At 40.4% G+C, this 11,650-nt stretch overlaps 1 protein-coding gene across 2 annotated transcripts in view; it reads right to left on the bottom strand.

Moving 5' to 3' along the window:
* Positions 1-10,916: 10,916 nt before the first annotated feature.
* Positions 10,917-11,650, bottom strand: part of LOC149072142 (uncharacterized) — a 59,972-nt gene continuing 59,238 nt past the window's right edge. For both annotated transcript variants that reach the window (XM_089247142.1, XM_089247143.1), the window contains exon 7: positions 10,917-11,444. In XM_089247142.1, coding sequence (XP_089103268.1) covers positions 11,286-11,444 — 159 coding nt within the window. In that variant the 3' untranslated portion in view covers positions 10,917-11,285. The remainder of the gene's footprint in view (positions 11,445-11,650) is intronic.

Below are 11,650 nucleotides of genomic sequence, written 5' to 3'. Positions count from 1 at the left end.
TAGGCATATAACACAGAGCACTGGTGTACTGCCCTGCCCGCCATATTACTCGGTTTCCGTAGCGTCTTCAAAGAAGATCTGGAAGCTACCACCACAGAATTGGTATACCGCACTAGTCTCATACTTCCCGGAGAAATATTCGATCTCACTCCGAGGGAAACATCATCAAAAGAACTTGTTGAGACTATCAAAGAACATTTTTCAAAATTACGACCGCGATCAACATCTTGTCATAGACCACAAAATATTTTTCCACCCTCATCTAAAGGACTGCTCACACGTATTTATTCAGCACGACGGAGTGCGGAAGCCGCTCCAAGCTCCATTTGACGGACCGCGTTTTAAGTGATCCAACGACGTGAAGACATTCCACATCGATGTCCGTGGAAAAAACGAAGTTTCTCTGGACAGACTGAAACCCGCCTTCAGACGTGAACGATTCCAGTCCGTTATCAAGAATTACTTTTAGAGAGAAACGATGTCACTCTCCACTTTTCATACAAAGTACGAAAGCCTGGATAACCAAGCGGAGATCGAGATGTAGTTCGGAAAGAAAATTCACAAACCTCTGTGGGGAATCGAACGACCAATCTCTCACTGTCCGGGTGAGTGTTCTAACCATTGAACTACAGAGGAGAGACATTTTCAATCCTTAGAGCATATGTATGAATGCTGAACGGGACTGCGCATGGACAGCCTCCTAGCTCAGCTAATATCTCTTACGACGTTAGCCCCCAGATGGCGACATATAGAGAGAAACGATGTCACTTTCCGCTTTTCATACGAAGTACGAAAGACCGGATAACCAAGCGGAGATCGAGATGTAGTTCGGAAAGAAAATTCACAAATCAAAATTCATGTGAATTTTCTTTCCGAACTACATCTCCAGGGTGCAAGCACCTCTCATCCATTTTGGAGCAGCAAACTTTCATTTTTGGAGCAGAAATTTTGAAAATGGAGCAGAACTGAAAACTAACTATATCTGCAATATAAGGAGTAATTTTTCTGTGAAATGCCAAAAGTTTTGCCAAAAGCATTGAATGGACAGATTTTTCACTGCTCAAACATACTTTTGTTGACATTGAACTCTCTTTCACTGTCTGCGTTACCATGTGCTAAAGATAAAAAAGCCTTCACCAAAACTGGCAAAATTTTGAACTTTGGGCTGCTTTCAAGGTTACAAAGTTTGAATATATCTGCCCAATATCTATCTGTTCTCTGAATTGATTTCACTTCTCATTCCATTCTCAATCCATCATCATCACCCATAATTGATAGTTCTGTTGCTTAACATTGTATCACCAACGAAAAACAAGAGAGGGTGCAAACATTTCATTCTTTCCAGCATGTTTTGGAAAGGTAGTACATTTAAATATAACAGGTATCTATTATATCTAAATGTATCACAGAAGTTATGTATATAAAATGAGCACGCACGCACAGCGCGCGATCCTAGTACAATTCCTTCTTTTGACTATTATTAAGAGCATGCCCCTCCCACACCAACGCAAGGGCGGACCGTGCGGCCATATTGGGCACCGCTCAAGGAGGGGTGCATTAGCGGTACCTCCGCAAACCACAAACAAGAATTGGCGCAAATGCACAAGGATTCGGCGGCTTGGCGCACCATGTAGCAAGAGAACCGTTTCGGCGCAGTTTGGCGCAGCTCTTGCACCCGACATCTCGATCTCCGCTTGGTTATACAGGCTTTCGTACTTCGTAAGAATTACTTTGCCTACGCCTCCCGTTCCTCAGACAAGAAAAACACGTTCCGGACGAATTGTCCATTTCCCGGACCGTCTCGAACCGTAAGTTCGCTTCTGGGGGGGGGGGGGGGGGGAAGAGTGTGCGGCGGCTCACCAAAGACTGTGGCCAACTGTCGCCTAGTGCGGAGACAGCGCGAGTCGAAATTTGTGACTCTACAGACCGAAGCAGAATGTTGATTCAATATGTTGTGTTGTCTATGATACATAAAAAGCTGATTGTTGCAATCTCATTTGTCTTTTTTTTTAAACGTTTTATTTCATGTTGATCGATTTGCAGCTGCAATTTGCGGCACAGGCGGAGATAGACTTGAAAGTCTGAGGGGGGCCACGATCATTATTGCTGGGGAAGGGGGCACGATGATGTCAATTCATATACAGACGTGCCAACTTTTAGAATCCAGGAATTCGGAGATTCTTCCGAGGAGGGTGACAACCTCCCCCCCCCCCGGCACTCAGACTCGATCAAAAAAATTTCATTTCTCTCCCCCCCCCCAAAAAAAAAGCAGGTTATACATTGCCCCCGAGAAGAGAATATAATTCTATGTCAGTCTTTCCATGCAGAATAGAGAAATCACATCTACATACTGTTCATAAAACATAAGTGTTTCCTTTCGTGGATGCTATCAGTGATTAATAATCTTTAGCTTGTTTTATATAGCTTAAGGTTTTATATTTTCTTTCTGAAGACATTTAATCAGAGGAAACAATTTTAAAACTTCAAAAGCTGCTGACGAAAAAACTTGTGTTTACCACACGGCTCTTAATGGAATACAATAACGATTATACAGGAATTTCGGCCACCAAGGTCATGCCCCTGATAAATGATTGCCGATAACCGCTACGTAAATAAAGTCACGTCTTTGCCAGTTGCTTGAATGCGGTCACCAAGAATTTTTTCACTGCAGCTCGATGGAAATTACCACGGCTGTCCTCTATGGGTGTTTTCCCTAACGACGACGGCAGCCATTGATGTCACGAGAACGTGAAAGCTCGTGTAAAATCTAATTTTCTGCCAAAATCCAGAGAAAATTTAACAAATCCGGAGAGTTATCAGGTCTGCATATATATTCACATATACATCAGATCAGTCGACTCCACCTTTGACGTTGGGGGGCAATGCTCCCCATGCCCTACAGTATCTGTGCCCATGATTTGCGGTAGTGCTACATTTCCCGCAAATGGCGATTTTTCGGTGATTTTGAACAATAATTTTTCTCGAGGGCGGGCGTATACGACGGGTTCCCTCGAGTGTTGTTTTTTGCACAGGTGTGCGCATTATTTTGTCCACCCCCTGTAGGTCAGGGAGTAACCTAGAGTGTTTGCAAGCACGTGAGTGAGCAAAAGTTTCTTAGAGCGAAAGTAAGCATGTGAATGACCAAACGAGTGACTTACGGAGAGAAAGACCTGTTCAGTGAGTGGGCTAGAGTCAACCCTCTTAAGCACATGCTGGGCCCTCGCCCTCAGGCAAAGCGATTTTCTGAGACTCCCTACCCGGCGAGATATGTTTGCTTACTAAACTTTTAACCAGATATCATCTTGCTTATTTGTGGAGATGAAGATTACAAGGAAGAAAATTCATCACTGCCCCCACGGGGACTGGAACTCCGGTCTCTCGCTTGCCGGACGAGAACCAGTCTTTCGATGAATCTTAGATATCATCTTCACGAGTCCCCACCCCGCACTTAAGATTCCTGCCGGTGGGGGGCATAGGTGGAGATAGACTTGGAAGTCTGGGGGGCACGATGATGTCAATTCAAATATTCATTTATACATTAGATTAGCCGACTCCACCTTTGACGATGGGGGAGGAGGGACGCCCCCGGTATCTCCGCCCATGGGGGGGGGGGGGAAATGCGTTAAGACAACATTGCCTAGAGCGTATGCAAATAACCAGTGACCAAACAGTTTCAAACACGAGTGACCAAGCAGTTTCAAACACGAGTGACCAAGCAGTTTCAAACACGAGTGACCAAGCAGTTTCAAACACGAGTGACCAAGCAGTTTCAAACACGAGTGACCAAGCAGTTTCAAACACGAGTGACCAAAACAGTGTGCAAACATGTGAATGACTAAAAGGGTGACTTTAACGCATGTGTACTTGCAGGAAGGGGGGGGGGCGAGAGGATTATAGCGCAGGGTGGTGAATTCGAGGAAATAGTCGTCAAGAAAATTAGACTAGAATGGAAGAAAGGCGGCAAAACCGTAAATGCGCTTCTGACTGAAGAACATCAAAATTGCTCTCTATCTTCAAAAACATAAATTTCTCATTTATGAAAATAAATAACTCATAAAGGATGAAACTTTAATTTGGCATCACCTTAGCACGAGTTTAGGAAATACTAATCAGGAAATACAAAATATTGAGGAAACACAAAATACTGAATGGTGAATTGGGCTTATGCGAGTAGGAAGTCAAGATAAAATATGAAGTTATTTTATAAATATTAAAATATAACATTGAAAAGTTATAGAAATAAGTGTAGACTGTTTCCGATAACAAGAAATAATTGGTGCATGTTTCAATAAAATGTGGATATTAACGTGGCCCCCACATGCTAGTGCCGGGCCCCCAGACCAGGATTTTTCGCGGGCCCCCTGCCCCCCCCCCCCGAAAAATTTTGTGCACCTCCCTTGAGAAAAGATTATGGTGTATTTTTTCAGTAAAAAAAAAAAAGAAACCCCTTATGAAAAAATCCAGCATACGATACGGCATTTGTATATGCAGCAAAACATCGCTACAACGATAATCGATAATATAAATACATCTACAATGATATTTTTTTCAAATCTTGTTTGGAATTGCCTGGCTTAATCTTAAACTCTCAGTACAACGGCATCATCTACTATGATAAACGCTATATTCTTAGAAGAATTTCGAAATCGCTACCACAATATTTTGCACTAAATGATCACCGAAAGCTAACGTTATTTGTATTGCTGCACTATGTGTACGACACACAAAAGCACTATGCGGTAAGCTTCTGTACAGGGACAATACACATCTAAGTGAATTTTATAAATAAACTAATCAATTACAATTTTTTGTAACGAATAAATACATAAAAGCGTATTTTCCGATAATATTAACAATGCCGATATAGAAAATATCACAATAGCATAAATTTGATCACACGTGAGGATAATGTTACCTCTTTAATCCCTCTACCACAATATATTTTTTTGTTATATTGTTATATCGAGGTTTCACTGTCTATTTAAACTAAATAATAAAATATAATTGTATGTGTGTGATAAATACTGTCAAAATATGTGCTTACCTCAGCTGATCAAGCATTTAGTTGCGGCCCTGATGGCTAGAGTTCAATGTCAAAGTCTCTCGATTAACGATAATACCTCTATTATGGTATTTTTCTTCGTCCGCAGAATATCGTTATACTCAGATTTCACTGCAGTTTTATCATGCATAATGCTAGCTACAATACCCGGCGCTGCCCGTGTTTTCTTCATTTATTGGGAGGATTGGAAAAGTGACAAAACATTACAAAGGAATAAATATATAATACTGGCAGGATTAAAGAAGTGACAAGCCATTGTAAAGGCACGTGTAAAACGCATTACTAGGGAACCACGGTAATCAAAGTAAACATTCCGAAAGTGATTGTTGAGGCCCAGAAACCATTGTTGCCCGACGATTTTTCGTCCATTTCGGGTATCTGCCCTTCTCTGACGAACTTTTGAAGTAGCCTATCGTTCAATCCGGACCCAGTTTGGTATATATCCAAATTTTGGCGACGACTTTCGCCAGGTACCCGTTACCACCAAGACAACATCATTGAACGACACCGTTACGATGGTGCAGCATTGCTCGTTTGGGGTGGAATTATACTGGGTTCCAGAACAGATCTGCATGTTCAAACCGGAACCATGAAAGCCCGAATTTATCGGGACATCATTCTGGAACAACATGTACGTTTGTTTAGGGGTGCCATGGGCGCAGAATTTGTGTTTATGGAAGACAACGCCCGTCCTCACCGAGCAAACATCGTAAACGAATGCTTGAATCTGAGGATATAGCCCGTATGGTTTGGCCAGCATTCTCACCTGCCTTGAATCTGATAGAGCATGTGTGGGACATGCTTGGCCGACGAGTTGCAGCCCGTCAACCACCTCCTACATGTGTACCGGAACTTCGGAGAGCATTGCTTGCTGAGTGGAGTGATCTTCCCCAAGATCAGATCGATAATTTGATACTCAGCATGCCTGGGCGTTGTATTTCATCGCATGCGAGACATACAATGTATTAACCATCATACCAACCATGTAATAGTAAGTTTTTGTAAAGGATATATTTTTTACAATTGCTCCAGGGAGCAAAAATCATAGTTTTTATGAATGGTATCATACATACACCATCGTTTTTGTTCTTTATCTTTTGTTTAATAAATGGGCTTTGTGAATAAGTAACGTTTGTTTTGTTTCTGAACCTTTATTTGCCGGAGCTGGCATTATCCTTAATTTATGGACATGAGTGTATATCGTGTTATAGAGGGGTTTATCATAGTAGATGATGTCGTTGTACCGAGAGTTTAACATTAAGCCAGGCAATTCCAAACAAGATTTGAAAAAAATATCATTGTAGATGTATTGATTATCGTTGTAGCGATGTTTTGCTGCATATACAAATGCCGTATCGTATGCAGGATTTCCTCATGGTGGGGGTATTCAACATTTTTTTTCTTCCCGAAAGGGGTTTCTTTTTTTTACTGAAAAAATACACCATAATATTTTCTCAAGGGAGGTGCACAAAATTTTTCGGGGGGGGGGGGGTAGGGGGCCCGCGAAAAATCCTGGCCTGAGGGCCCGGCACTAGCATGTGGGGGCCATGGTGTGAACTGAAATAATTCAAATATTTATGTTCACTTCATCTATTCAACTGAGCAACTTTACAATTCTGTTACAGTCGTTTATACTACTTACGACGTTTAAGAGGCCGAGTCAAAACGTTTTATGTATAAGTCGAAGTGAATAAGTGCCTTTTTAAAAAATTATCCCCCACCCATACACATAAAATGTTATAAAATTGTATGTGTTTAATTGCATTCCAATTCTGTTCTAAAAAAATATTTCATACTTGAGAGGAAATTAAATCACATTTCAAATCATTTGAAAGAAATAAAATTTGGCACAACATTACCTTTGGGACATGACATTGGGTACAAAATTGCAACAAAATCTTCTCGACTTTCCTCATCTTGGACTTTTTTTTTTGGCAGATGATTTTCAATCAGGACCTTGCGCTTTGGTTGTTTCTTTACTTTATAATCGTTTCAAAAAGTTGAAATGAACATATTCAACTGATTTGCAACTTTTTCCAGGGGGGGGGGGGAAGCAAAATTCTTCCGGGGGGAAAACACGTGTACTCAATGTATGTATATATATATATTTGTATATATATATATATATACCATTTTTAGTGTATTTTCAAAAGCCAGGGGGGGGGGGCGTTCGCCCCCCTAAATGGCGGACCCGTTTGCAAGATGAACTTTCGTTATCAATTTAAAATTCTTGAATTCTTCCAAAATTTCCAGTTTTTTTAGAGAGAGCGTTTTTTGTTTTTCCGACATTACGAACGACGAATTTGACACAGTTAGCAAGCAGTGCCGTCTGAACGCATGGACCCACCCGAGCGCCTCAAGGGAGGGGGGGGGGCTCACAAAAATGGGAAGTAATTGAAATTTTTGAGAATTCTCTAGGTTGGGCCTCAGAAAAATCAATTGGCCCGGAGGCCCATGATGCTCTTAAGACGGTCCGCCAGCAAGCAAAGCACCACATCGAAAGAAAGTTCTACAGGAAATGATCGAAAGAACTTATTGTGCATGTGTACCTATTTTCGGCAGCCCTGTACCCCCCAAATGCTTACAGCAGACTTTCTCCCCCTCTCGGGATAACGTTGAAAACATAGGGAGAGAAAAAATTCTGTAAGGTCATATGGCCGTCAACCATCTCACTGGCAATTTTCGTATATGTCAGCAATCACCCTAAAATTTATGTCTTTTGCGGTGACAATATGCTAGAACTGTTGCAGCAACGCTTTTTCACTGCATACAAAAATTTTGTGCGCATTTGATGGATATAAATTACATTTTTCTTTTTTCAAAAGTTTCCGAGTTTTAGTCGAAGTGAAAACGTCGAATAATTGAGGTTTTACGTTAAATAAATGAATGAAATATTTTAACATTAAAATGTATTTGTTGCATAAAATGTATTGCTACCCAAGTTAAACGTTGTATAAACATGAAAGTTGTATAACTGAGTGACGTATGAACGAGGTTACTCTGTAATTTGTACATATGCCCTATTAAAAATAATCGTTTTTAAACTTTATTGAAACACAATTCAACAAACATCGCAACTAGCCTCGATGCAGGGCCAAACTCTTCTGACATAGATTTATTATAGTTAACTCTTAATGCTCAAAATAAAAATTTAACAAAAATTCCAATTTTTAGCTTTGCTTACCGCTCTTTTGGGCTAGAACCTTAGGATTCATCCACGTGGGAAAAAAAATTAATCCTTTATGTACGCAAACTCGTTCAATTATTTTACTAAAAGATTTCGAACAACTGTATTTTTGCAGACGCGAACCGTAAATATTTTTCTGTTCAACAAGATCGTCTGTGAATAGAAGTTTTGAGGGGAGATGTGTCCTCACTCAAGACAGTACAGCGAATAAAAAAGGCCGATGCGGAATGTAGCCTTTTCTTTCAGAAGCAAGGAAAATACCCTTCGATTTGTTCGGACTGGGAGAGGGAGGGGTTACTAGAGGGACCGTGAGCGAAATCACGTGATTCAGTACACACGTCATTACAGCCATTCCGTACAATACTTTTTGCGGGAAAACGCTTTGAACGAGAAATCTGGATGAGTATCAGTAATAAGAGTTGGCACCAGAGAGTCGCAGGACCCAAGGAGGAAAAAGTAATGCGGGATCCACTGTATACAAAAGCTTGCAGCAAAGCTGTCTCAGTATCGTAACCCGCCTACGAGAGTGGGGCTGGCGGAGCTTCAGGCCTGGACCATTCTTGTTATTTTTTGTCTTTTTTCCACACTATTAGTTCACTATAGAGGGGGTCCGCTGAAGAGCGCAGCCTACGGGCCCCTGTTCCAGGTTCTTGGGGGGGGGGGGGGTTCATGTGCTTTATCGGCACCCAGAGGCAATTTCACTGTGGAATACGTCTGTTTACTCCAATTTTCATTCTATCAAGACATTATGGCTTTCTATGAACTGAAACTGCAGGGGTCGCGCGGTAGCCCCCTACACACGCTCGACGACTAGATAAGAGGATTATTCTAGTGGCCTCCCTTATTCTAGTGGCTATAGCCCTGAGGACACACAAAATGCTGGTGTCCTTGACGTCTCAGTAACCATGACTATCACAGTGTCTTTTCTTCTTCCTTCCTAGGAGAACGACTGCCATGAGAGCCGGGGGTCCTTGGACAATGTTCTTTTCTTTGTTTCCGGGGTTTTTTTTCGTTTACTTGTACATGTGTATAGTTAAAAAAAATTTCAATGAGATCTAAGGTACGTAGTTCAAGATATCCGTCCATACGAGTACAAATTGATATGATTGATATTAAAGAGTCCTATTTTCCTATGGGATATATCTGAAAAAAAAAATCAAAAAGTTCTTTCCACGGGCCCCCCCCTGACTCCCGGGCTGGAGCCCTGTCAGCCGGCCATGGATATTAATTGGAGTGCATAATTAAGAAAAATTTAAGAGTAAAAAAATTGCATAGTGAAATTCTAATTGCACGATTTAAAATAATGCATCTCTTTCAATTTTGCGCGGACTACGGAAAACTGTTTAAATACGAAGTTTTGACTTAATATAAATCCCTGAACCGATATAGAGTGATTCTTGCGGGATTTCCTAATTGCATTTAGCAATATTGATGCATCATTCAAATTTTTGATGCATTTAGCGGAGTTGCACGAAGAATACTTGGTCCACAATCTCAAAGCCACCCTTGCCAAACGCGGCAACCCTTTAGGGTACGAATAATTTTCCCTATTGTATAGTTTTGTACGAAAGTTTCCATAGTTGACGTTATTAAAATTTCAAAAGAAAAATCACATATTTTGAAAATCGAAATTGTTCATTCCTATTAGCACGAGTGCGGGGTGGCTCGAGAAAAGCTCTGCCCGTATATATATGTGACCCAAGGGCGTAGCGGGGGGGGGGGGGGGGGGGACTTGGGGGGTCTGGTCCCCCCCCCGAAATGTGAGAAAATGACAGAAAAAAGGGAAAAAATGGCCAAATCCATTGTTCTGTTACTTTGGTCCCCCCCCCCCGGAACGAAATTTCTGGCTACGCCCCTGATGTGACCTATTTTTTGCACCCCATCCCAACAAAAAAAAGTTTTTCGCCCTTTCTTAGAGCGGCGCCGCACACCTCTAGGGAGCCTGCAGTTACTTTTCCAAGATTTTGGAATTATTTCTTCATTGTAGCATCATTATCAAAACACAGTTGCGGAATAAATATCGATTCACACTATACGTAGCGTCAAATTAGCTTGGTATTTTCAATTACGTTGGCGATAAGTGACGTTTCTGGTCTATGCGAACGCTAAAATTCATATTACAATAAACAATATTTTTACGTTCCGTACAGAGTGAATAGGCTTAGTCCGAGATTAATAGTCCACTATTAAGTTTTAGGAAAATAAACTTTTATAGAACTCGACAAAAAAAAATGCAAATAATAAGCTTCATCGATTGCATTCGCTCGAATGTAACCACTAGGCGTATTTTTTTTTTTTAAGTTTTGAGAAAGATGTTTTTATCAAACTTTTATAGTGTAATCACGGCTTTACACTTAACCACTAGGTATTAAGAAAAGAAATTATGAAGATACTGTACGTGCCAGAATGATATCGATAGCACTTATTCAAAATTTCTCATTTCATTGAGTCCACCATTCCGAAAAATATGTCCAAGTTTCTTTCTAGATACATTCGGGTTTAGTTTTTAAAAAGAACGTCTTTATTCAATTTGACTATTTCGAAATTGCGCGATTTCAAAATGTTCAATACAGCTTTTCTTTTCCTCACATTTTTAAGCACAAAAATCAAACTTCTGTAACTCAATAAATATCACTACCCGAAATACAATGACAACAAACAGCAATTGGAAAATTGGAATTTTATTTCCACAATCATGGGTACAAAAAAAATCTCGATTATATGTATAACAATCAAAGGTTTGCCTCATTCAGAAAAAAAAAAACTAGTTACGTATAACAACTTGAAACGTTCTCCTGATTAAAACAAAAAAAATCTAGGTTATGTATACAATTTAGGTGGTTGAAAAAATAACAAAAAACAGAAATGGAAAAATAAAAAATCGTAAAAGGGGGGAAACTCATGAAAAAATAAATAAAAAGCTGAAATGAACGACCATCATAAATACCACTTGTTACATGAAAATGAATTATGTTCATTACAGATGGGAATAATGATCGACTTGACCGAATGAATATTATTACATCATCGATTTCCTCAATACACCGTCCAACCAATCTTCAGATGTTGCTTCATCTTTTGTTGGCATGAGCTGCTCGGCCACTGGCGTGTCAGAATGTGCCATTCGTTGTTTAGTACCACAGCCAATTTCTCCCATAAGTGGCATCTCAACATAGTTTTTGTAGTTTCCATCGCCTGTGAGGGAGAAATTTTTTTCTACATTTATTCATCTACATAGCTACAAAAATGTTCATTTTGAACGAAACGTTGGGATAGCCAGTCAATCGGCCGAGACCCAGAACCGAACTCTTCGAGCAAAAAACCGCAACAACTTACATAGGTGGTTCCTTCGCCCTACCGATCTCACTAGTAGTTTCTTCACCCCAACAAGAATTTGTCTA

Source organism: Pholcus phalangioides, unplaced genomic scaffold (genome assembly GCF_987345545.1).
Source record: "Pholcus phalangioides strain wild (caught in Gottingen) unplaced genomic scaffold, Ppha-v1.0 ptg000017l_1, whole genome shotgun sequence".
Classification (NCBI taxonomy): Eukaryota; Metazoa; Arthropoda; class Arachnida; order Araneae; family Pholcidae; genus Pholcus; species Pholcus phalangioides.
Note: the sequence above shows the minus strand (reverse complement) of the source record. Positions and strands in the feature narration are given on the sequence as shown.